Source organism: Leguminivora glycinivorella, chromosome 19, assembly GCF_023078275.1.
Source record: "Leguminivora glycinivorella isolate SPB_JAAS2020 chromosome 19, LegGlyc_1.1, whole genome shotgun sequence".
NCBI classification, from domain to species: Eukaryota; Metazoa; Arthropoda; class Insecta; order Lepidoptera; family Tortricidae; genus Leguminivora; species Leguminivora glycinivorella.
In genome coordinates, this window is record NC_062989.1 from 17554313 (window position 1) to 17581598 (window position 27286).

Genomic DNA, 27286 nt, shown 5'->3' on the forward strand with positions numbered 1-27286 from the left:
TTTAGCTCCTTGGCTAGCACAAGCCTTACGCACAAGTGCTCGAATGTGCGCAAGCGCCGGTCGCCTATACCGTCTGTGGAGAATCAGGCGCAGCAAAAAGTTCAAAGTGTTCCAGAGGTTCCGGAAGTTTTTTGGAACATGAAGTGGCTCGCTAGCACGGTCTTGGTATGTAATTTATTATAGAATTTTTTAAGAAAAAAATATGGGGTGAAAATGTTTTGATTTTGGAATGTAGAATATTTTTAAACCCCGACACAAAAACGACGGGTTGTTGTAAGCTTGACGTGTCTGTCTGTTTGTCTCTGTCTATCTCTGTGTCTCCCGAACGGATGAACCGATTTAGATTTAGTTTTTTTTTGTTGAAAGCTGAGTTAGTCGGATGTGTTTTTAGCCATGTTTCATGAACATCGGTCCACTAATTCCACTATGTTGGGGGTTTTTTCAAAATTTTAATTTTGTCTACATTTTTTGGCGATGATTTTATGTACGCAGGTCGTGAAATTGTATTAAAAACCGTATTTTTATTATTTATTAGTTTTTTTTTGTGATTTTAGGCGGTAACTAATCCACTTGCAAACAGACGGTCAAACAAGTTAGTTACTAAAAAACGCGCGAAATTTTCTATGGGACGATGAATAGTCCCGCATGTTTTTTTATTTGCCACTTTTTTCTAGTGACGGAAATGACTTGAGTTTAGATACAAATAGACGAATACACGGCTGATGTACTTGTTCACATCCAAGATTTGAACCGTACTGCCTAAAATCTCTACCAGTCAACCTTTCAAACAAAAACAATAGACCTATAAATACTAGGTACTAGGTAGATAGTTTGAAAAGTGTTTCTTTTGTATAGCAACGTTTATTTGTAGAAACGTCATTTTTGACACTGACATCAGATCTATCTAATACTATATTTCTTCTGCTCTAGAGCAATAATTTACTTATTTTTCAGTACAGATGGTGTTTTTTTTACGCACTAGTGCGAGAAGTGGTTCATTTTTTATCGCACTAGTGATACACGTGCGAAAGAAGTGTCGTTCATTATTGCCAGGTCAGAAACTTCGAGAAGTGTGTCATTTCATGCCAGGAGAGGGCTCATCTGTACTGAAAAACGTCGTACGATACACGTGCGAAAAGGAAATTCGTAACTCGTGTCGATTTATCGCCTCTAGTTTCGAACTTGTATCGTAATGTACTATTTCATATTCAGGGCATGATAGGCATATAACAAGAAAAAAAACGGTTATTCAACTAAAAATACGGCATAGAAAGTTATCTCCAAAATGTTTCTAATCAAACATATTAATTAACTAGTCAATAAAACCTGTTAATCATTAATAAAACCATAACTTGTCGGATTGAACCTGCGACCGCAAAAAAGCGTCACGACAGATGATTATTCAGGTCACTGGACTCACTGTTATTGATGATTCTTATTTTGTCTATGAATGACTTGAGTGTTTTAATTTATTAATAGAGAAAAACAATGTATTATTTTATTGTTTTTTTATTGTTCGTTAAATTAGAAAAGTTGTTAGGCTCATTAATAAGCATAGTACAGTAGGGCCCCGATAGACGGACAAATTAAAAAAAACCGGCCAAGAGCGTCTCGGACCACGCTCAGTGTAGGGTTCCGTAGTTTTCCGTATTTTTCTCAAAAACTACTGAACCTATCAAGTTCAAAACAATTTTCTTAGAAAGTATTTATAACGTTCTACTTTTGTGAATTTTTTCATATTTTTTAAACATATGGTTCAAAAGTTAGAGGTGCGGAACACACTTTTTTTCATTTAGGAGCGATTAGGTATTTTCGAAAATATTAATATTATCAAAAAACGATTTTAGTAAACCCGTATTCATTTTTAAATATCTATCCAACAATATATCTCACGTTGGGGTTGGAATGAAAAAAAAAACAGTCCCCACTTTACATGCCCTAACAAAACATTTTTTCCCACTTTTTTATTTTACCACTTTGTTGGCGGAATTGACATATTGGTACTAAATTTCAGCTTTCTAGTGCTAACGCGTAACGGTCACTGAGATTATCCGCGGACGGACGGCCAGACAGACATGGCGAAACTATAAGGGTTCCTAGTTGACTACGGAACCCTAAAAACTATCCCTGATCGGACTCACGGAGCGTTCAGATTATAGTATGTTAGAAATAAAACATAAGTTTATTATGAAAATAGTTTATAGATATATCGGGACAATTTCGCCTGGGAGACAATTTCAACTAATCTAAAACTGTTCAATGCTAGGTTCCATAATTATGTGTCCACTAAACACACTTGACATGTGCCCAGATGACATGTGTTTCAGTGGACACTCTCGTGGATAATATTTCAATTAGTTGAAAGTCGAAATTGTCCCGATGCACCTTATCGTTTTGTGTTAAAAAAATTTTTTTTTCGTTTCTTTATAGCCGTTCTTTCCCAAAACCTAATTGCCTAAAATATTTGCGAATGAAAGGAACAAAATCGTAAACGAAAATCATATTATATTATGTGAGACTTATTTTTTAATATTTTTATGGTCCTCTTTGTTTTATTCTTCCCGTGTGAAAAAATGCGTGAAAATTGTCAATTATTGGTGTAAGAAATTCTTCGATTCCAAGCGTGACAGCATAAATAATTTAACTACTTTAGGGTCTTAAGGTGATGAAAGACAGACAAACAGATAATTGCTATAATATGTTAGTGTAGATATCAATTACATAATACTGACTGTTGAAATCATCTACTGTCTATAAAAGTAAAAGATTTATTCATAAAATACCTAAATATACACATATTCAACCTCAAACATAATAACATAAAATTATAAAATACTAAAAGGTAAGAAATATATACAATAAAGAAAATACATTAACTAAACTAAACTATGTACTAACTTAAAATTAACTTACAAATAAAAAATACTCCCTAAGTCGTCACTATATGTTATGGTGCCCAGCCGGCGTATCATGCTGCCAATTTTATCACTTATCCACGTGGATAAGACATCTGTCACTCTCAGACTGACATACTTGCTAAAGCGTGACGGATGCTTTATCCACGTGGATAAGTGATAAAATCGGCAGCATGATACGCTGGCAGAAGGCTGGCAGCGTTACCTCTTTGGATAGCCAGACTTAATCTCTGGCCGAAGTAGCTGCCAGCCCTCTGGTCACCAGAGGCGTCTACGAGGCGCTGCGCTGGGCCTCCACGGTCCCAGAGTTTCTACGCCGAACGGCGCAAATTGTAGCCCTCGCCGAGGACAGCATATTTGCGCCTTTTATTTTTTTCTGCCGTTGTAGCCGCAGCTCCCGCCTTGACGGAGGTCACCTGAAGGTGGGACGGCGCGAGCGTGTCAACACAGGTGGCGTCCCACACAAGCGTCCTCCCTTGCGTCTACTGTCTTGTATTTTAATATCAAAATGATTTCTACGTTGAACTAATACTTGAATTTTTCAATACCCTAAGGGTGTCTTTTCTAAAATCTCTCGCTATTTTTTTTTACTACGTCGGTGGCAAACGGTCACCGTAACCTATGGACGCCTGCAACTCAAAGAGTGTCACATGCGCGTTGCCACCCCATTAGAAACTTGTATATTCCCTTTTGCTGTGTTAAATACACAGCAAAAAGGAGTGCACAAGTTCCAAGAAGGGTTCGGGTTACCGACGACTCAAAGGACAATAGACGGAATAAGTCAGTTCCGTAAGTCCTCCCGTCATCAGCACACCGCACCCTCGTTGAGCTCTGGCAGCCTTACTCACCGGCAGGAACACAACACTATGAGTAGGGTCTATTTGGCTGCGGTCTTCTGTAAGGCGGAGGTACTACCCCAGTTGGGCTCTGCTATAGATTCGAGCGAGATGATATCCGCTGTGCTGTGCCATACCACACAAAGCGGAATATCATTCGCTATGCCCTACCCCCTACAATGCCCCCGCTATGCTCGATATTTAATCACAGAACCTGTAGCTTCGTTCAAGATTAAATAAACGACCCGACGCAAAAACGACAGGGTGTTATAAGTTTGACGTGTCTGTCTGTCTGCATGTCTGTCTGTGGCATCGTAGCTCCCGAACGCATGAACCGATTTAGTATAGTTTTTTTTGTCGGAAAGCTGAGTTAGTCGGGAGTGTTTTTGAAAATCGGTCTTCTATGTCGCGGTCGTGGCTTTTTTTCAAAATTTAATTTTTTTGGTTAGGCTATTTATTATGGTCCCTTATGACATAATCTTCTTTTTCAGTACAGATGGTCGCTTTTTTACGCACTAGTTCGAGAAGTGGTTCATTATAATATGTCAGGTCGAAACTTCGGAGGTCCATCTGTACTGAAAAACGTCGTTCGATACACGTGCGAAAAGGAAATTCGTAACTCGTGTCGATTTAAAACATTCCCTTCGGTCGTGTTTTAATTTATCACCACTCGTTTCGGACTTCCTATTTTTCGCACTTGTATCGAAATGTACAATTTCCTGCTAGGAGGGAGCAAAGTGGCACTTTTCCTCCCTACTATACACCTTGAAAGTGGTTGTTCTCCCTTGGCAGGGTGATTTGCTATCGGTAGTACTTTCGAATTATAATAGAAACTTAAATAGTACATTGCGATACAAGTGCAGAAAAAGGTAGTTCGAAACGAGTGGCGATATATTAAAACATAACCGAAGGGAGTTTTTTTAAATCGGCACGAGTTATGGATCCTTTTCGCACGTGTATCGTACGACGTTTTTCAGTACAGGTGGCCTTCTGAAGTTTCGACCTGACAAGAAAGGAACCTCTTCTCGCACTTGCGATAATAGCACCATCTGTTTTAAAAGAAAGATTACACATCGATTGTACATCCATGGCAAAATCATTTCATTGCGGGAAGACAACCACTATAATTTCACGGTGTATCATCCTCCTTGCGTTTATCTCGGCATTTGCCACGGCTCATGGGAGCCTGGGGTCCGCTTTGACAACTAATCCCAAGATTTGGCGTAGGCACTAGTTTTACAAAAGCGATTGCCATCTGACCTTCCAACCCGAAGGGTAACTAGGCCTTATTGGAATTAGTCCGGTTTCCTCACGATGTTTTCCTTCACCAAAAAGCGACTGCCAAATATCAAATGACATTTCGCACAAAAGTTTCGAAAAACTTATTGGTACGAGCCGGGGTTCGAACCAGCGACCTCCGGATCGTAAGTCGCACGCTCTTACCGCTAGGCAAAGACATATGTAACTCCGTATAGACAGATAAAGTCTAAGAAAAAAACGGTTCAAACATTTCGAGCCTGTGTCGAGAGATGGCAGTCTATGCACTGTGACTACACATTTTTCTTTGGCAGTAACTCTCTAGAAACTCGATCCTCTCTGCCGCTAGGCCCAGCGCTTCGGATAGAATTTTACGGTTATACATACTGTAAAATCTTGTACATTACGAGTGTGAATATGATTCGAAACTCGTGTTGATTTGAAACACTCTCTTTTGTCGTGTTGTAATTTATCGCCACTTGTCGAAGGAACTATAGCAGTGTTCTGATTCGACACGAGTTGCAAAAGGTTAATTTTCGTGTGTTTCATATAACGTTGTGCAGTCTATAGGTACTATGAGTTTTAGGCGTTTTGAATATGTCAGTTGATGAAGTAAAAATAATAATAATCTAACGCCGGGCCATGCTCGTTGACATCACCATCCCCCATGATGAGAATCTCGTGAAAGCCGAGAAGGACAAGTCCAGTAAGTACCACTTGGCTCACGAGATAACCGCCATGTGGGATGTTGATTCAACGATCATTTCCGATAGTCGTTTCAGCGAACGGTCTCATAGCGAAGAGTCTCGACCACCATCTTAAGAGAGAATGGATCAAGGGCCAGATGCAGAAGGCGGTGATTTAGCGCGGATAGTCCGACATTTAGAGTCTCTCTGCAGCTCTAACCACCGGCAGTAATTTTAGGTTAGGTTTTTTATAATGTGTTTATATGTTTTATATTGTTTTGTAAGTGTTATTTTTATTTTACTTTTATACTCATTATTGTATAAAACTTTAGTTAGAACTTAAGTATATAAAGAAGATAAATAAATTTTTTTAAATAATAATAATCTTCTTCTTAGTCGTTCCCTCAATGCTGAGGATCGCGACCACAAGTAGCGTGTCTCCACTGAACGCGGTTATAAGACTCATAAGCCACTCAGTGCCATTGCAGCCATTTTTTGAGTCTTTGCGGTAATAGAACAGCTATGTATCTAATTTAACTAGCTTTCTCTTCGCCCCTTAGGAGGTGAATTTTGAAAAATCTTTTCTTAGTGCTCCTCTACACTTTATAAGGAACCTACGTGCCAAGTTTGGAATCTCTAGAACCTGCGGTTTCGGCTGTGCGTTGATCAGTCAGTCGGTTTATTTCTTTTACTTTCCCGCGTACTAAAGTAATTCAAACTTTGGACCCCCATTTCACCCCTTTGGAGGTGAATTTTGAAAAGTCCTTCTTAGTGCTCCTCTACACTTTATAAGGAACCTACGTGCCAAGTTTAGAATCTCTAGGACCAGCGGTTTCGGCTGTTCGTGTGGACTGCACGGTATAGGCTGCCGACATTCGACTTCTTCATTCAATTAACTACACTATCTCTTACGTGCCCCACCCCAAGCACGTTTACCATTAAGTCGTCCAAAGATGATACACTATTCCATATTATGCATTGGTGATCTCATAATGTGTAAGAAAAATCTAAGGGTTCGCTTCTGGCATAATAATAATGGTAGGTATTGAGCCATCTTGGATGTTGCTTTTTGTGTGGACCCATATTGTGACGAGTCACCGTCTGTCGGAAATAAATTTGGATACCGTTTTATTAGGCAGGCGTCCAGTTTTTTATCCCATAGCCCAGTATTTAGTCCAACACTTTCATCCAATAGCCCAGTTCATTTTAGATTCCATTAACTGTCAAATAGTACCGTCATTATGACACCCTGGCGGGTGCTGCCTCTCCGTGTGTCCCATGATGCGGGCAAGGGCAACATCCGCTCGGTGGTACCCCTTACATTTCATTAAAGTGTCAAAAGGGCCTCTACGGGTTGGCAAAGGTCCGGAACACCATTGTTCCTTGATGGAAAAGACATGTCACATAGGTATGAAAAGAATAAACTCTTGAACAGCGCTACTAATAATTGGTTACTTTACTAGAACTAAAAGATAAATCCATAACATTTAAGCAACCGAGTATCTTATTCATGATCTTAATTATTATATTATAAAACGTCAAAAACTTATGTTATAGGCTAATTTATCACTTAATTCTGTTTTATTTATAGTACTTTTCTTTAAACATTTATCAATGTAAAGACTCCCTAAATAAATAAGAGTAAGTAACATCACAGGAATGTTCTAATGAAACTGGAATGAACAGAAAAGGAAATAATTTCTCCTGACCTTCATTCTGATTTTGTTTCAAGGTAACATATTTTTCGGAATAAATAGTATTACTGGAATATATCTGAGAAAATTCACGAGAATAGGTATAATTTTTAACGTTATATTAAATTATTTATAGTACAGTCAGCAGCAGATCCTAACATGCTCTTATTGTCTTAAAAATAAGATCGTGTCAAGTTCATTTTGAACACCTTGCCCGCTGCGGAACTTCTGCTGCTGACTGTACATTATTTTTGTTATTTTGAAGTGGAAATGGATCGTATAAAAACAATGTAAAACTAACTTTTTTGCTTTCGACAAATATTGTGTCTACTATATATGATAGCTACACAGATGTCATATATATATACCATAGATCAAGCAAACGTATCTACTTAGCGTGTCAAATGAACTCAGTGAAATCCACTGAGTTGTCCGTCTTTACTCGCAGCTTGCAGCTTTCGGGCGTCAATTTTTGTAAGTTGAAGTCAATCAAAACATAAAAAATGCCTCGTTACGTGATATTCAATTGCAACAACACAAAAATTATGAACAATCAAGAGCCTGAGACATATTTAAAATTACAGGGAAGAAACAACTTCAGTACAAAATTTGACACGCTCGGCCCCTATACAAATAGATGAACTTGTTTATTCTATCTAAATATAGTTCTGTGGATAGCTATAACAAATATTTCTTGATAAAGGCACTGGTCCCAGCGCGAGCTAGTAAGCTATGAGCTATCGGCTATAAAAACGAACAAAAGATAAGCACTCCCGTGCAAATAAAAGAGACACGGGGACTACTTGTTTTAACATTAACACTATTAAGTTTATGTTCGAATCGCGCAATGAATACGAGAGTAGGTACCAAGTTATACACATATTAGGACACTCGAGGAGGAACCTTACAGCACCTATTCCCATAATTATCTCGTCAAAAATAAATAACTTTCGTGCTTTTCGTTTATTTACTACTAGAAAAGGCCATAAGTACAAATTTACTTTCAGAATAAGCAAGCTCAAGTAAAACTCCTTGCATTGCAATCACTGTAATCACACATCATTAAGGTATCACTGACAAACCTTTCTCTTAAAAACTTTCCAATACAAGTCTCGATTTCGATAAAAATTAGGGTAAAAAACATACTAAAGGAACTTATAATTATTTTATTTTAATGGCAGCGTCAGATAAGCAGCATTCCTTACAATTATATTATTTTTTTAATGCTGGAATGTTTAAAGTTGATATGACTGCGAAGTTCATTTGAGTCAATATTTTTTTATATTAATTTATTTGTGAAGGGCTTAAGTTAAGTATGTCGAGAGATAATACAATGGATATAGTGTACATTTTTGACATAAAATAAAAATGTCTAGGATATGTTATTTTTTTCTGTTGACAGTAGATCGAGTGAAAACGGCATTAAGATAAGTAATGTACTTAAGTTTTAATGCAAATATTAAATGAAAATCAAGTAATACAAGTACTTAAATATAATTTTTTAAGAGTTTTAAATGATTAACGGTTAGTTTAATAAGACTTATAATAACCGGGATATAAACCGTGATTACCTTTTTTATTTTTATTGAAGCCCCGATATTTCGACGCAGTTAAATTAAATGCATCATGATCACGGGAAACTGAAGACGGCGGGTGGATGTCAAAATTGCTTAGACAACGCGCGATCTACCCTCCTCCATATCATTTTTTATTTTTTTAAATACCTACTTAAATTAAAATTAATTAAAACTTGATTTGTACCTACTACTGATACCTACCTCTTATTTTTCCAAGACTGTCACTGCAATTTGAGTAGTTTCATGTGCTCTGCCTACCCTTTTATGGTAAACAGGCATGAATGTAGGTATGTATGTTTTTGTCAATAAAGCAATTTTAGTATATTTATTTACGGTACCACAAAATATGATTAATAATAATAACCGTTCGGATAATATTCAATCGCTACAAAAGTAATTAAAAAAACATCAACATATATGTGTCATAAAATCACTGTTAAATAAAATCGTGTTGTACCTATAAATAAGTCCGCCATTTTAAGCTCAAATCCAGATTTTAGCGAGAAACTCGTTTCCTTTTACAGTTATCGAATAATAGATGAAGCTCTTTGTGTCATAGACATATAATAGGCTAGTTTCCTCCTAGTCAAATCAGCTTCTTTTTAAGAACTGTCAAAACGATTTTCTAATATGGAATTACTATGAAATACTGAGGAGTGACGTCACGGTCAACTCATTTACTTTATATCTTTCTCTTTGACTTATTAATTATAAATTACGTCCGTCCGTCCGTCCGCGGATAATCTCAGTGACCGTAGCACTAGAAAGCTGAAATTTGGTACCAATATGTAGGTATAACAATCACGCCAACAAAGTGGTAAAATAAAAAGTGCCAATTTTTTTTATACACACCCCACCCCCCTACACGTAAAGTGGGGAGTTTTTTTTTTCATATCAACCTTAACGTGTGATATATTGTTGCATAGGAAATAAAAAATTATTATATTGTAAATATTTTTGGAAATAATCGCTCCAAGAGTAAAAAAAATGTATCCCCCGCTCTAACTTTTCAACCATAAGTTTAAAAAATATGAAAAAAATCACAAAAGTAGAACTTTAAAAGACTTTCTAGACTTATTATTTTGAACTTGATAGGTTGAACAGTTTTTGAAAAAAATACGGGAAACTACGGAACCATACACTGAGCGTGGCCCGACACGCTCTTGGCCTGTTTTTGACACTCATACTGCAACTGCTGCAGCTCATTTTTTATAAGTACTATAAGCTGCCGTTGGTGTCCAGCAAGAATACAATGTCGATCAAGCTCAGTTTTTCAAGCGAAGTTTGTAGGAGGTCTATGTTCAAACATAATATATGTCTCTTGTTCTTGCTAAAAGATTACTTTCCCGCGTCGAAAATTGTATTTTTCGTATCTATTTTTATCTTTCGCTCCTGGACTATAAATATTTAAATAATTCGTAAATTAAAATAAAATTAATTACACTTATAGCAAAGATGATCGAGTATAAATAGAGAGTAAGTGCGTTTTCACACTATCCGATCCGATGTTGGATGTAGGGATTTTAAAGGCAAAAATATGGCGGCTTAAATGTATGGGTTATCGGTCCTACATCCGATATCGGATCGGATAATGTGAAAACGCAGTAACTGTCAAAGTAAAATGTGTAGTCACAGTCTCTCGACACAGGCTTAAAACTTGTGAACCTCAGTTTTAAAACTTTTAAACATTTTGCCCATTTCTCAACTTTGCACGGCATGCTCGTACCAATGAGTTTTTCGGGACTTATGTGCGAAATGTCATTTGATATTTGCCAGTCGCTTTTCGTTGAAGGAAAACATCGTGAGGAAACCGGACTAATTGCAATAAGGCCTAGTTACCCTTCTGTTTGGAAGGTCAGATGGCAGTCGCTTTCGTAAAACTAGTGCCTATGATAAATCTTGGAATTAGTTGTCAAAGCGGACCCCAGGCTCCCATGAGCCGCGGCGAATGCCGGGACAACGCAAGGAGGATGATGATGATGTTGTGATACTACCACCATTTCAAGTTAGTAAACTAGACGGATGAGACATGTAACTAATAAATATCCCTTCAAAACATAATAATTTGATACCTACAAACAATAGGCACAGTGACGCGCAGCTCAAGTATCAAAACGTGACTCGAATGATGATGGTAGGCATTGGCGTCAAGGATCAAGAAGGAAAATCATTGGCATACGGCCTAGCGACGTGGTCCGGCATATGACTGCAAACCGACTGCATTTCGTATGAAATATAGTAGGTACATTTAGCGTGCAGTCAGTGTGCAGTTTTCTTATAAATTGGTCCCAGACCTTTACTATCGTATTTTTAAATCCCCGACGCAAAATCTACGGGGTTTTATAAGTTTGACGGGTCTGTCTGTTTGTCTGTGTGCGTGTCTGTTTATTTGCACAGTAGCTCCCGAACGGACGGACCGATTTAGATTTAGTTAATGCTGTTAAACGTAAAAGTTTGGCAAGTTTTTAATTTAACAAAATTAGTTTAAGTTGTTTTTTTTTTCAAAAAAAAAAAGTTTTTTTTTTGTTTGAAAGCTGAATTACATAGTCTGGAGTGTTTTTAGTCATGTTTGATGGTAATCGGTCTACTATGTCGGGTGTTTTTTAATTTAAAATTTTTGGTTATTCAAAAACACTATTTATTTTTCATAAAATTACATAGCTTTATACATTCGTATGTTAATATATAAGAATTAATATTATGATCGTCAAGAGTTATGTATATTTGCAATAAGATGTAATTAAAATAATATACTGATCGTGATCTGAGTGTCCAAATCCAACGTCATTTTTGAGATTGACATATTCGATTCGTGTCGCATCTAAGAGCTAATATTTGACATATTGTAGAATCCCAATTGAGTCATTGGACTCATTAGTATGTAAAATGTACATTTATTTATTATTTATTTAATCAAAAAGTAACACAGCATTACAGTTTACACCAAGGCACTGTGAAACTACAAAATACAAAACAAGACTTACAAAAAAAAATACAAAAGACATACAAAAAAATAAACAAATTAAACATTAGATTTGGGCGACGACGTAACAGCGTGGCTCCGTTGCGTCGTCTGACTCGGCGTAGGATTCGGCAGGTTCCCCCGGAACCGCCGAAATACCACACCCTTCGGCCAAAAGTCTGCGCACGCGATGGTGTCCTATATATACATGTCATCTTCAAATGATACCCGATCTTCAAAATCGTCACAATAGTGACTTTTCTAGTGTTTTGTTTTTGTTTTTCGCTCAAGTATCAAGACGTGACTCGAATACATGTCAGTGGTCAAGGATCAAGAAGGAAAATCACTGGCATGTAGGGCCTAGGTGACCTTACATTGGGAAGTCAGTGACTGTTATACTAAATTAGGCACTAATTGTGTTAGTCATCGGTAACAAAAGAGGATCGAGTTAGAGAATTACTGTCAAAGTGAGATGTGAAGTCACAGTGCATAAACTGCCATCTGTCGACACAAGATTAAAATTTTTGCCCCTCAGTTTTGACAACTTGGCCAATATTCTTAACTTGACATGTGTTAAAATTGGCGAATATTCATATAAGCGACATCTAGCCGAGAACGTACGGTTTCGAGGTACGTTTTTTTCTTACACTTTATCTGTCTATACGGAGATATGTCTTTGCATTTTTGGTCACATTCGTGTTGAACGTGATAAAAAAAATTATTTAATAAATTAAAGTGTTATCTGGCTGTTCCTTTGCCTGGAAGGATTCTATTAACTGATAATAAATAATCTATACAAATACCTACTGAAATAATTCAGTTTTTGTCAATCTTAAAGCTCGGCCGCACATGCGCGTTTTGATAGCGTAGGCTGAGCGGTAGCGGAGCGCAACGATAGCGGTGCGCCGGTCGAACGCTGGCGTTGCGCCCAGCGGCCGCCGGTGGGAACTAACGAGCGCGGATTGCCAGTGGAATGCGCGCGGATTGCGAGCGCTCCGCCGGCGCACCGCTATCATTGCGCTCCGCTGACGCTCCGCTATCAAAATGCTTTGTGTGGCGGAGGCTTTATTGTGATTAAAAAAACTGTTAGAAGACGATTTGACTTGAAACAACGCGATATAATAACGTGAGCACATCCGTACATTTAAATATTTGTTATTACCTAATTATCTTTAACAATAGGGTGACTAAATGATTCTGTAGACACCATTTTGTTCAACATATATTATCTACTAGCTTTTGCCCACGGGTTTTCTCGCGTTAGAAAGAGACAAAAAGTAGCCTACGTCACTCTCTATCCCTTCAACTATCTCCACTTAAAAAATCACGCCAATTCGTCGCTCCGTTTTGCCGTGAAAGACGGACAAACAAACAAACACATTAACACACACACTTTCCCATTTATAATATTATATATAATATAATATAATTAATAATTAATTCAAATTTTGTAGAATTTCATAACAAATACCTGGTTATAAGCCATTTTGGAATTTAATGCGCTGAGTTTTGGTCCTTTTTGAGTCTCACTGTCACTAAAATACCGGTTGAAAACGGTGACTTGCCTATTATTTTCAGTGACAATCTTCTGAATTCGAACGCGTGAGACTCAAAAATCGGCCCGCAGTTTTTACTTTTTCGTTTCACACCCCGCAGAACCCTATAGCGGATTAAAAAGAGTAAAAAAAAACCAGTGATAGCACATTGTAAAAGTTGTCAGTTGCCGACACTTGCGGGCAATTTACAAAAAGCTCACGTACTGAAACATGTTTCTTTGAGCCCCGCCCGAATTTCACTGCCACAGATGAGTCAGAGCAGAGCCTTGACTTTAGAGATTTAGATGGATTTAGATTGTAAGGTTATAAAAGAAAAAAGTTTTCTGTGTGCGTAGCCGAATGCACAAACGCTCACGAAACGCTCACGATAATATCTCTTTTGTAGGCATCTATCACTATAGCTATTGCGTATTGGCGCGACAGAGCCAGACTACATTTCTGCGGCGTTTCGGTGGCGTTTCGAGTTGCAGAAATGCTATTCGGCTACGGGGCCTGATCTGATATTTTAATTTTTTTTAATTTTGAGGAACAAACTTATTTTTTTAATGACAATTGTAGAAATTGCTGTGCAGTCTATATCATGGGATAAAAATACTTTCAAATAATAATTCTATGTTAAAATCATAAAAAAGACAATACCTATGTAACTACTAATTCTAGGTTACACAACTTGAAGCTCACTGCCACAGGTGAGTCAGAGCAGAGCCTTGACATTAGGTTTTTAAAGCGGTTGTATATTGTGGCGAAAAATTAGAAAATTCCTGATTCAGCATATTCATAGTATATAAGGAAAAAAATGTTTATGTCATGAGAATTTGCAGAAACAAGTCGACTGTGCAGTTTAATTATCAACTTATAATATTTTATTTTAACAACATATCCGTGTTATTTATAATCATAAAAAAAAAACTAAAACTATAGATACAACTTCGAAATTCTACGATACACAACTTGAATTTCACTGCCACTGAGGGCAGAGCAGAGCCTTGCCTTTAGGGTTTTGGACGTAGTTAGATTTTAAGGTGATAAATTAAGGAAACTTCCTTCTATCTATCTTATCTTCATCGCCAACAAACGTTTTTACCCTTAAAAAAAAAAACAATAAATATTCTCACTGTGAATTTTTTTCTAGTTTTTGGTCAAACCCGAAACTATGTTCGCATCTAGCCTATTTATAGAAATTTGTTAATCCAAAACTCCCGTTTTTTTATGGATAGGTAATAATTATTATCTTCAAATACGTGTGCTGCAAAGACATGAACATGGCTGACTCGTAAATATTACTTTTTAAGGCTTGTTTTACTTGGTAGACACAGCTGACAATTTTGACTAACAATAGATCATAATATAAACACTGATTTAAACTTTCACGATTTTTACACATATTTAAAATTGCAAAATGCAATACGCGATTAAGTCCCGTTTGCAGTTTTTAAATAGATCATAAAATAGTACCTAATATACAAAATTACATAGTAATCATACATCGTGGCTTCTAAAGATTAGCTTTCATTACACATATTTTGTCCTAAATTTCAAAAACCCACTTCTGGAGCCGACGCAAAAACTAGTGACAAGATTACAGGCTCTTGGGATTGATTTCCAAGCGGATTCCAGTCTTCCATTACCTGCATCAAAAATAATTATGGTGATACTTACAAGTCAAACTTCTGTTATCCACCTTCTGTGTATTATAAAAATGGAGCGTGTTGGGGCGTTGGCGACTAATAGGTATCGCAGGAACAGCAGGCAGGTACTCTTCAATGACTTCTTCTTTATTTTTGATTTTATAATTGATTTTATTTTTAGTTAATTAAATGAAATATTACAATTATTTGAATATATGGCGATTCTATATAAAATTGCAAAAAATCGCGAGAGCGGCTCGTGTGCCGTGTCGTAGAGGATGGTAAAGTGGGAGAGGCTGTCGCCGCGCCCCCGCGCGGCCGTTTGTGGAACTCGTCCTCTTCTTGGGAGGTCCGCTAGATGGCGCTGTGCTCGCGAACATGCCCCCGGCCTTGAAAGCACCCGCTTTCAATGTGGTAGTGGTGATGCGGATGAGGTAGGCGCAGTGTCGCCCTCTGGCGGCATCAAGAGAGGGCAAAGTTTGGTGAAAGCCCTTCGTATGGTCCCGTTCGCTGTTTTTACGTCAGCGACGCGAGACACTCCGTCGTTGCCTGTGAACAAAGCTACCACCCGGCCCAAACGCCATTTGAGGGGTGGTAGATTATCTTCTTTCACCAGAACTAAAGCGTTTAGAACAATGTCCTGGCCTTGCGTCTGCCATTTAGTTCTGGTCTGCAGCTCAGAAATATATTGTTTCGACCATCGCTGCCAAAAGTGTTGTCGCATTTTCTCCAGCATCTCGTAGCGTGGGAGCCGGCCCGTTTCTGCCGTCAGGTCCTTGCAGGGGGGTGCTGTCAGCGGTCGGCCAATAAGGAAATGAGCTGGAGTTAATGCGGAGAGGTCGTTAGGATCTGTGGAAAGAGGATGCATGGGTCGGGAATTTAGCAGGGCCTCCGCCTGTGCTAAAACCGTGCTAAATTCCTCGAACGTTAAATTCGCGTTACCTATAACGCGTTTCAAGTGGTATTTGCAAGACTGTACAGCTCTTTCACACAATCCAGACATATGGGGAGCATATGGGGGGTTAAAATGTAAATTAATATTTTCATTAGAGGCACACTCAATGATATTATCAGCGTGGCCTTGAAGGAACGATGAAAGTTCTTTCATTGCCCCTACAAAGTTGCGGCCATTGTCCGAATATATGACGTTGGGCTTACCGCGGCGCGAAATAAAACGTTTAAGTGCGAGTAGGTATCCTTCAGTACTAAGATTAGTAACTAAGTCTAGATAAACCGCGCGCGTCGTGAAGCAAACTATCAGACAGATGTATGCTTTCTGAGGTTTAGCACCCCTGCCCCTACGGTTAAGTACATATACTGGCCCCGCGTAGTCTACTCCGCAACTCATAAAGGCGAACCCTGGGTCTAAACGTAGCGAAGGTAAGTTACCCATAATAGGCGCGAACGTCTGTGCCTTCATGCGAATGCAGGTCACACAGGTGCGTACCACTCGCTTGGCTAAATTAGTGCCTCCGAGCGGCCACCAGCAGTCTTTGACAGTAGACAACAGGAGACTAGGCGGAGCATGCAGTAAGCGTATATGTTCACTCTGAAACAAAAGTTGTGTGAAACGATGTTTCGAACAAATCAAAATCGGATGTTTTTTGTCGTATGTAAAATGAGATGCGTTACTAATACGACCACCGACCCTTATCAATTTATCGGCGCCTAGAAAAATATTTAATTTATTTATTCCACGCGCGTGTTTAATAGGTATATTGTTTATCATCTTATCGTACTCAACAGGAAAAGATTTTATTTGCGAAAGGCGCGCCAGATGTTGTATCGATGCATTCAATTCGTCAACAGTCAGCGGGCCAGTTTTACGATTTAATTTATTTTTAATGCGTGTGTTATTTATAAATCTTAAAACATAGGCACCCGCGCGCCGTAAGCGGTTAAAAGATGAAAACTTGTCGAATTGGAATGTATCGGTATCAATTTGGCTTGCCATACTAATTGTGTGTGTTTTTAATTCAGGTAAATCGGCCGGTATTATTTCAGAAGTGCGCGACAAAGTGCTAGGTAACCAGTTCGATTCTGGTTCACGCAAAAAGGGCGGTCCATTAAACCAGAACGAGCTATTGATAAGCGCGTCCAGTTCAAGGCCGCGGCTAACTAAATCAGCTGCGTTATTTTTGCTACTTACATGTAACCACTGTGCACTCCCGGTTAACTCGTTTATCTCCGACACCCTGTTTTGAACGAATGTTTTGAGTGTGTGGGGGACATACGAATCCACCCAAGCACGATTGTACTATCACACCAAAAGTAAACAGAATCAAACTTCACTTTAAGCGATTTAACTACCTTTGAGTATAATCTAGCGGCTAACAACGCGCCTAGTAATTCAAGTTTAGCTATACTAACAGATTTTAAGGGCGCGACCTTACTCTTCGCACACAACAGATGTACTGTAATTACCTCGTTATTATCTCCCGAAACCGTACGCACATATGCACAAGTCCCGTAGGCCGCTTGACTTGCATCGCAAAAAAAGTGCAGCTGTGTGCTATGCGCAGACGCATTCATTACATAACGAGGAATACGGACATTATGTATGTGTTGTGTATGTGTGAGTATGTATTTACGCCAAGCTGATGCGACGTCATTAGGTACTTCCGAGTCCCAATCTAAACGGCAAAGCCACAATTTTTGAAGTAGTATTTTGGCAATAATTATGGCTGGCGAAAGTAGCCCGAGAGGGTCATACATTTGTGATATAACAGATAATATTTTGCGTTTTGTTATCGGATCATTAGCATTATCCTGTTGTATCTTTGCCGTGTAATGAAACTCGTCAGTGTTGTTAGTCCATCCTAAACCGAGTGTTTTACTTTGACAGTTATCGCCCAAACATAATTCGCGTGACGTTATTTTAGAAGAGGAAAATTGCGAAACGTCAAAGTTAAACACCCATTTTCGCAGCGGGAAACAGCCTGACTGGAGTACGTCGGTGACCTTTTCACAGATATCAATTAAGGCGTGTTTATCATTATTTCCCGTAATTAGGTCATCTACGTAACAGTCCTCTAATATAGTGCGAGAGACCTCTTCGTCAGCACATTCTTTTGCCAGCTGATTGAGACAGCGGATGGCTAAAAATGCCCCCGACGACGTACCGAAAGTTACCGTATTAAGCTGGTAAATATTTAGCGGCTCGGAAGGGTTCTCTCGCCACAAAATTAGTTGAAGGTTCCGTTGGTCAGGTTGAATAAGGACTTGCCTGTACATTTTTTCTACATCGGCGCAGGCTACGTATTTATGTTCACGAAATCGCAGCAATATAGAAAAAATGTCGTTTTGTATGGTTGCGCCGACTAGCAGTAAATCGTTCAAGGATTTACCTGAACTAGTAGGCATTGAGCAGTTGTAAACAACTCTCAATCGTGTAGTGAGACTGTCCTTAAAAACAGCGTGGTGTATCAGAAAGCAGTAAGGCTTAGTGTATGTGTGTATGAGTGACATGTGCCCTAGCTCAATGTACTCACGCATGTTATCACAGTACATCTTTTTGTATTCTGGGAGTCGCTCGAATTTGCGTTCTAATGATAAAAACCTACTCCTAGCGATATCGTAGGTATCGCCGAGCGCGTCAGCTGATTCCTTTAAGGGTAAACGTACCAGAAAACGACCATCCTTATCGCGTTGCGTGGTTGAAACGAACAGCTGTTCGCAGGCGCGTTCGTTGTCTGTCAGTCCGTCTCCTATCTTAGGCACCTCCTCGAGCTCCCAAAACTGTTTTAATTGCGTGTCTAAAGTTTGCGTGAAATGACAAGTAGTCTTATTTATTTTATTGCGTGTATTATTTAGTGGACCCGCGACGATCCAACCAAGTTTAGTATCTTGTAAATAAGGCCCTTCTGCGAGAGGGATGCGATCCTTATTTAACAAACCCCAGAAATAGTCACCGCCTAACAATATATCAATATCTGACGATTTGAAATAATTAGGGTCCGAGAGATGAATGTTGTCTGGAATGCGAATGGAATGCGTGCTAATTGCTGCTGACGGCAGCGGTTCCGTTAAAGTAGGGAGTACCATACAATTAATGCGTGTATGGTAGTCACCTGTGATAGACTGCAGGTTAAGTTCGCACGATTGCGTGGTTTGCGTGACTAATTTACCTAACCCGGAAATATTATAAGTGGACTGTACCAAAGGCGTATTTATTTTATCTATAAAGGATTGCGCGACATAACTGTGCTCTGAGCCATTATCGAGAAATACCCTAGCCCTATGTAACTTGTTGTTGCTATCAACAACATCTGCCAATGCAGTACATAACAGCGTCGGTCTCAATGGCGGTGAGTGTGTGTGCGAATTAAGTGTGAGTGTGTGATATGTTGAGGTGGCGGGGACAGCGCTCACCGATGGCTTGTTGTTTACATCGCCAGCCGGTGTTGATGCGCGGTCACTGTCACTACTCAGGCTATGAATCAAGCTATTATGTTTTTTCTGGCAGATCCTACACGGGCCATAAAAGCAGTTGTCAACTGTGTGACCAACGCGAAGACAATTGTGACATAGTTTCTTATCTTCAATTAATTTAATTCTGTCAGGAACAGTTAAATCAAGAAAGCTATTACACGAATAAAGCGGATGATTAGCGTTGCACATTTGACAAATGCGAGGCAAAGTGCGTTTGGAACTGGATTTGTTTGTGTGTGAAATAGCTGAGCTAGAAGCATAGCTATGTGTTGCGTGTGATTGTGATTGTGACTGATTTGATGACTTTTTATTTTCATGCGTGTTTGTGTGCGTGTTTTTAGAATGATTGGCAGCAATAGACTCCAACATATCTGCACGGTTTTGTAAAAAGGTTATCAAATCAGTTAGTTTAATGTGAGAGGTAGAATCATGCCGATTAATGTTGACTGAGCCCTTGTGTTCTTCCCACTCGCGTTCCGTAGCCGCGTCTAGCTTTGTGACGATTAAATAAATAACTAGCGTGTCCCAGGAGTCCGTAGGCTCGCCTAGGGTCTTCAGGGCACGAAGGGAACGTAGCACAGAGTCAATCAGCTTTCTAATCTGTGTAGCAGATTCTTTATTTAATGATTGTGTGTTAAATAGTGACTTTACGTAATTGTGTGTGAGTAACCTATGGTTATTGAAACGATTTTCGAGAAGCTCCCACGCGATCGTATAGTTCTCTGCGGAGAACTCTAAGGACTTGATAACTTGCAACGCGGTACCGGTTAATGCTGCGCGTAGGTAATGGAACTTTTGTATGGCACCTAGGTCCTTAGAATCGTGTATTAGAGAAGTATACGTGTCCCTAAAACCTAACCAATGCTCGTACGAACCGTCGAAGGTAGGAAGCGCTATCGTAGGTAATTTCACCTTATATCCCACGGTATCTGTGCTGGCAGGGGCAGCGGCGCTGCCGTTAGCAACAGCGGGGCTGTTGCCGACGTCAGCTAATTCGGTCGCTGCGGCCACTGTCTGATAATATTGCGTCTCGAACTCTTCGCGGTATTCTAGATGCTTAGGAAGGTCAGCACTCGACTCTGCTAAGTCCTCTAATCTAGTTTGAACGACATCGAAATCTTGATAATAACTCGCGGCGTTATTTATGCGTAATTGTAACTCGACTTTTTGAATATTCGTTAAAGTAGCCTTATTAAGCGTAGAGACATATTTAGCGAACAACGTGAGTTTACCCTTGAGTGTGCCACGTCTTTGCGTTAAGACTCGCGCATCGTTCAAATCTACAGTTAAAGAAATTGGAGTAACTGATGTTTTAGGAGTAGCCATGGTGTGTGTGTGAAAGAATGTAAAGCACTTACAGTTTAATCCCGAAACTCGCTACTGGCACGTAATGGCGGCCATGCGCGCCACGCGGTGTCGAACTGGAAGGTTACAAAATGGACACGGTTTTAGCACAATGCCGAATGAAGGGAAGAAGATGAGGAATGGATGACCTGACCGTTTCTTGCTGTGCTGATCCTGGCGCTGGTTGATGGCTTCCGGCTCGTAGGTCCAAATGTTGGGGCGTTGGCGACTAATAGGTATCGCAGGAACAGCAGGCAGGTACTCTTCAATGACTTCTTCTTTATTTTTGATTTTATAATTGATTTTATTTTTAGTTAATTAAATGAAATATTACAATTATTTGAATATATGGCGATTCTATATAAAATTGCAAAAAATCGCGAGAGCGGCTCGTGTGCCGTGTCGTAGAGGATGGTAAAGTGGGAGAGGCTGTCGCCGCGCCCCCGCGCGGCCGTTTGTGGAACTCGTCCTCTTCTTGGGAGGTCCGCTAGATGGCGCTGTGCTCGCGAACAGAGCGTTATTTTAACCGATCTGACGTTAACGCTACCCTCGTCAGTGTGACCTCACCTTTACCCGAGTCGGGTTTGACAAACAGACTCGCTAAATTATGCTGAGGTTTTTGTAAATAGAGAGCTATTGGTTATGCATAATACTTACGTTATACTGGACTGAATACAAAGCTTAGGAATAAATTGAAAGTTAAAAAATACTTTTACTATTTAGGGCCAATTGCACCACCCGCTTTACTCAAGATTAGTGGGCTGTCAAATTCCATAAAAAATGGTGGGTTAACCCGAGGTTAACCCTCTATTTGCGGTGGTGACTTTTAGTTTTAAACTTTCGAGTGACACTGTATTAGTACTTACTAGAATATGTTCTGCCAACTAAGCTACCGAGATGTTACTCGAAGACACAAAATATTACCATCCCCTCTAGCACAACTTGCCTTGTCGCGCGCGAGTCCATACTTTGAAGTCGCGCTTGATGTATGGACTCGCACGCGACAAGGAAAGTTGTGCTAAAGGGTCATGTGTGCCGTTAGAGGCAAAAAGGCTAAAAAGGTTAATAGTACATTACTACAGAGGCCGGGACAAATGGGGTTGCCGGCTGAAGACATATAGACGGTCGAGCGAAGCGAGGCCAGATAGGTCTGAGGCGGCCGAGGCCGAGGCATGTATAGTGCTTTTCTCAAACATGGTATGAAATAAATAAAGTCTACTGAAAATAGTAACTTTGGATGGCTGTATCTCCTAAACGGTGCATCGTAGCGCAAAAATAATCGAATTTTCGTTCCCCTTTAATACCCCGTATACACCTATAAAAAAACAAAAAATTAAAATTGTATGAAAACGCACCCCAAAATCAAATATTGTCTAGGGCCCGTACCAGTTGCAGTCGGCACGTCTATAAAGCCCCTTATAGTTTTTTTTTAATTGGCTAAATACCTGGATGTTATGTCACAATTATCTGTGTTTGGAAATTAAAAAAGAAGACTTTGCCGGCCTTGGCCTGCAAGGTTTGTACGAAATTCCATTATCTATCAATCGTCCTAGCCGCACCTGCAACGTCATACTTCGCTGCCAATTATAAGGCACATAACATCAATATTTCATACCATGTTTGAGAAAAAAGTAATAAAGTTAAAAGCCTATTATTATAAACCTAACATAAAATAACTCTGGTTCATAATTTTTCTCTGCCTGGATTTTTCCTTGTAGGCTGGTTGGAATTGCTGGGTTTTAGGTCTTCAATGTTTTTCCTTAGCCTTCAGAAAATTTTGCGAGGGCCACTATATATTTTTTACGTCACGCAAGGAGGAGATTGGAAGCCTTGACGAACTGATGTTTGGAGACCCTTGCTTTATTAGAAGATTCAAATATCTATTAATGTAACACAATGTAATATTGTTATTAAATAAACAAATATGAATATGAATATAAGAAAGTCATCATCCTATCCTCCTTGCGATATCCCGGCATTTGCCACCGCTTATGGGAGCCTGGGGTCCGCTTTGACAACTAATCCCAAGATTTGGCGTAGGCACTAGTTTTTACGAAAACGACTGCCATCTGGCCTTCCAACCCGAAGGGTAAACTAGACCTTATTGGAATTAGTCCGGTTTCCTCGCGATGTTTTCTTACATTACGCACATAAATTCCGAAAAACTCATTGGTGCGAGCCGGGGTTCGAACCCGCGACCTCCGGAACGAAAGTCGCACGTACTTACCGCTAGGCTACGTTTCAAATATCTATTAATATAATGCTTAACTTTTACTTATTTGTTTCAGCTGCTGCAGCTCTCCTGGCATTGCAGCAGTCGAGCGTTTCCAGAAGAGAACATCAGCGTCTACACTTCTAACACCACCATTGGTCGAGGAGATGTGTACCGTCAGATAGCGAACAACATCGCTGAGAGGATCACCTCCCCGATTTATAGGTAACATATCATCTTCTTCTTCTTCTCAGCATATTTGCGTCCACTGCTGAACATATGCCTCTTTCATGGATTTCCATTCCGTTCTATATGTTGCGGTTCTGTGCCAGACTTAACTTATCATCATCAATGCCAAAATACGTCCACTTCTAGAAGTTTTCTCCAGAGAAAGCCACATAGATTTATGATGCAGCTTGAATCCAGACCCTTATAATTATAAGTATCTACTCTCCCGGCCGATTTCCACCACGGCGACTGTTTCAGTTCAGTTTCGTTGGCGCGATCGCATGTGACCACAGAATATATAATAGTACAAGTACAGAAGGCCCACTGCTTTGAAGTTCACGAAATGCCGCCTTTTTAAATACCTACAAAATGATTACAAAGAAACGAGCCGCATGTGCGCAGCGTCGGACGCTACTCATATAAACTGTTATGCTATTATATTTAAGTCTTGGGTACTTTCTAGGTATATACAGTATTTATATATTTTTGTTTAAATCCCAACGTCACAAGCCTGATTAAACGTTTCCGTGGGACATAAATGACATAATCAATAGTAGATCTGTGTAAGATTGTGCTTGTTTAACTAAGCGTTATTAGCCATTCCACAAGTGGATATCGAGTATGAACATTTAAAAAAACTCGCGACCTATAGCAACAATAGAAAGTGCGAACAAGTGTTCCGTGAGAATGCGAGCCACCCCTGATTAGGCCGCGAACTCGCGGCCGCCCGCATGTACTTGTAGCGCGGCGATGGAATCGCGGAGTGAGCCACCCCTGATGTGACTCGCATAGCCAAGTTTGTTTGTACTACCCGTGCATAATTATGACGTTACCAGATCATCCGTTTATCATACCAGTCCTTTATCGATCACCGCTGAGCAGACTCCCCTTATAATGAACTGCAATCTTCCGGACAGGCCGGCAGTCCACCTAATGAACCAACCACCGAATGCTTGGCGTCTCTTTTAACAGAAAGTGGCCACGACTTCGTTAACATTTTAGTCCAACTGCTACCACTCTGTCTAGAGACTATTCCCTCTTGTCGTACCTCGTAGTTTTACCAGTTGAACCAAAGGGAATTTTCTTCCCAATAGACTTACTGATAGTAAGGGCCAGGCGATAGGTAGGTTAGGTTTGTTAGATACCTATAGAGGCCCGAAGGGCAAACAGTGTAGAAATAGTTGGCTTGTCTGGTTTCGCGCAAAAAAGCGATGTTTTACAATCAGTCTATTGGGAAGAGAATTACCAATTGTTGAACTGGTAAGACTACAGGGAATAGGTCGAGGGAACAAATCAAATTATTTCGCGTCGCCACTAGTGGGCTTGGTAGCTTCGTCTTTGGTTTATAATTTATATATGTACACACAACTACTTAAAAAAAAAACAATCAAAAATTATATTCATGATTTTGTTCCCTAGTTCCTTCTAGCATAGGTTTTTAACTTCTTCCCCTTTTCAATTGGCAAATTGGTTGTGATACTTGTACCAGAATATTATATTAAATCTCTAAGAAACCAACCATAATCTCCTTATGCTCTTCTGTCCCTCTAGCACAACTTGCCTTGTTGCGCGAGTCCATACTTGAAGTCACGCGCGACAAGGCAAGTTGTACTAAAGTCTGGTCTGGTATGATCAATTCAACAAGTAGCAAACAATACTTCTCCATTTTTAGGCATTATACTAGCTTAACCTTGGGAACATCCAGTCAGTCTATTAAAAACGTGTCAAAATTATCCAGCCATAGTTAACTCAACTTCGCCAAACGAAAAATAATATTTTTACCAAGAAAATTATACGACTCCTTTCATTCTGTAATAATATTTGCACCCCTTCCTCCGAAACGTGAAAATATGCTCGGAGAATCAGACAAGGCTAATACGCTTCGACAAACAGCCTGGAGCCATTCTTGTTAATCTTCCTCGATATTAGCACTTGTACCAGATTTATGTAATACATAATGCGGGGGATATATTTGCTGTTGTACTGGGACATAATAAATTAAAGTACTGACAGAGGATCTATATAGAGGATTATACCTACTCATTCATCCTTCTTGCGTTATCCCGGCATTTGCCACGGCTCGCGGTAGCCTGGGGTCCGCTTTGACAACTAATCCCAAGAACATAATTATATCCCATTAGGTGATCTTTTTAAGGCATTTGAGGAATTGAGTTGTCACTTAGTACCTAACAAAAAACCCCAATCTTTCCAGGTTCCTGGGCATTGGTACAAACAAAACTGAACCAACGACCAAGAAGCCGTGGACCAACATTGAATCACTCGACGAGCCGGAAGATGTCGCTAAAACCGACCTCAAACCACTCGGCAACGGGCTCGAAGATCGCGACGTCGAAGAACTATCAGTAGAAGCTTTGAAGAAAAATGATAAGAAACCTGAAAAATACACACTATATTCCAGTTATCTACCTGCTAAATTAGAAATAGTTGATAACAAAGAAAATGACACGGTAAATGAAGTTGATGATCCGTTTGAATTCGACGATGATGATGATGATGATTTTGAAACTAAACCTAGGGAAGGAGGATTTGTGTATTATTTAGAGCTTTTAGGAAGCTTTTTCCAGTTGGCTTTAGGTGCTGTGCTGGCGATATTTAAATCGTCGTCTGGTTCAAATTAGGAAAGAACATATTATTAGAAGTTCTAGTCGCTTGTAAGTCAGTATTTTTAAAGATTTTACCAGTGTAATAATCAATATTAAGTGTCATATTTTACAAACTTATAATAACGTAAGCACACAAGTACTTTCCTAGTGTTTACAGGTTACCAAACATTTTATTTGTGACTGTCCAAATGTTAGTGTTACAAGTACAATTTTTCTTCATCGTTTTATTATTTATGATTTTTGTATTGTTAAAGTTTATTTTTATTTTATTTTTATTATCTATTGTGACAGTTTTTATGATGGGTATAAGGTTATTTTCATATTTGAATCCCCGTTTTTGTTGTTCCCGAAATTTGTTGATTTATTTATTTCTAATTCATAAAAGTCAATAATGAATATACCTAATGATTTAGTGCCAGTGCCATCATCATCACCACAAATAACTATAAGCAAATTTATCTTGTGTCCATATTTTCAAATGTTTAATCATACACTAATATTTAATAAATGTTAAATATCTATTTTGTTTAATATCTTTCTTCAAAAATCCTTCTCTATATTTATCATAGTCTACGTCATTGTTTGTAGTATCAAAATTGGCTGCACTGGCAATGCAGTAGGTCGCAGGTTTGAGTCGTGCCGGAGGTGTGTTTTTTTGTCTTTTTTTTGAATATGTATTATAGCTGAAGATATTTCTGCATGATATAAAATCATTGTTAAGACTTGGCTAACACTAAACAGGCTGATGTTTTATAATCCAGAATAATAGGTTTGACTTCTGACTCATGAGTCCCCTTTTATTATAAAATAATAAAAAATCTAAAAGTTGTTGGATTTAATTTAACAAAATGTATCTTTACTTAATGGTTTCAATAATTCATTGATTCACGAAACAGCCATATGCTAAATACCTACTGTTTTAAATTATCATAAATAAACAGAAAAGAAAAAGACCGATTTGCCTTTCCGAGTAAATTAATGTAAAATATGTTTAGTTACCCGCCATTGAGGAATCTCTAATATAATTCAAATCATCAAATTGGGATTCGTTGAATGTAAAGTAGACCTAATTAATTCGTTATGTTCCCGGAAAATTATCTAATTGCTTTAAATTATGTTAAAGACATTCGGTTATATTTATTTAAATAAAATATTTTTGACGGAGTTAATTATACCTACGTGTGCAATAGAATATTAAGAATATTTTTGGTTGTAGGGGGAGTCCGGGAGACTTGAACCTCTTTTTACTTTTAAGCCCCTAGAATTTTATCTGTCACTGTCAGCAACTCGATGTTTTGCGTATAGATGGCATGCCTAAATAGCTATCTTTAGATCG

The 27286-nt window shown here is 39.0% G+C and overlaps 2 protein-coding genes across 4 annotated transcripts; one reads left to right on the forward strand and one right to left on the reverse strand.

Annotated features, from left to right (window-relative positions):
• Positions 1-26471, forward strand: LOC125236336. Its single transcript, XM_048143096.1, has 3 exons — positions 1-165; positions 23175-23323; positions 25539-26471. Exons 1-3 carry the CDS (start codon positions 139-141, stop codon positions 25963-25965), a joined length of 603 nt encoding a protein of 200 aa, XP_047999053.1. The 5' UTR covers positions 1-138; the 3' UTR covers positions 25966-26471.
• LOC125236333 lies at positions 15210-21392 on the reverse strand. Of its 3 annotated transcripts, none has more exons than XM_048143092.1 (2): positions 20901-21392; positions 15210-16660 (listed from the first exon to the last, which is right to left on the reverse strand). In XM_048143092.1, exon 2 carries the CDS (start codon positions 16529-16531, stop codon positions 15518-15520), a length of 1014 nt encoding a protein of 337 aa, XP_047999049.1. In that variant the 5' UTR covers positions 16532-16660; positions 20901-21392; the 3' UTR covers positions 15210-15517. The 3 variants fall into 3 exon arrangements, with proteins under 3 accessions (XP_047999049.1, XP_047999047.1, XP_047999048.1); XM_048143090.1 differs by lacking the exon at positions 20901-21392 and adding an exon at positions 17536-18344; XM_048143091.1 differs by lacking the exon at positions 20901-21392 and adding an exon at positions 17261-17529.
• Positions 26472-27286: the final 815 nt, after the last annotated feature.

Bases quoted from the DNA above. Each gene is read 5' to 3' on its own strand.
- LOC125236333 (XM_048143090.1), bottom strand. From the start codon at position 17,826: ATGTATGACCCTCTCGGGCTACTTTCGCCAGCCATAATTATTGCCAAA. The intron at 16,661-17,535 runs GTAATTACAGTA...CTTTTGTTTCAG, and splicing joins TTTCGGGAGATAATAACGAG to AGTGAACATATACGCTTACT.
- LOC125236336 (XM_048143096.1), top strand. From the start codon at position 139: ATGAAGTGGCTCGCTAGCACGGTCTTG. The intron at 166-23,174 runs GTATGTAATTTA...TATTTGTTTCAG, and splicing joins GGCTCGCTAGCACGGTCTTG to CTGCTGCAGCTCTCCTGGCA. The intron at 23,324-25,538 runs GTAACATATCAT...CAATCTTTCCAG, and splicing joins ATCACCTCCCCGATTTATAG to GTTCCTGGGCATTGGTACAA.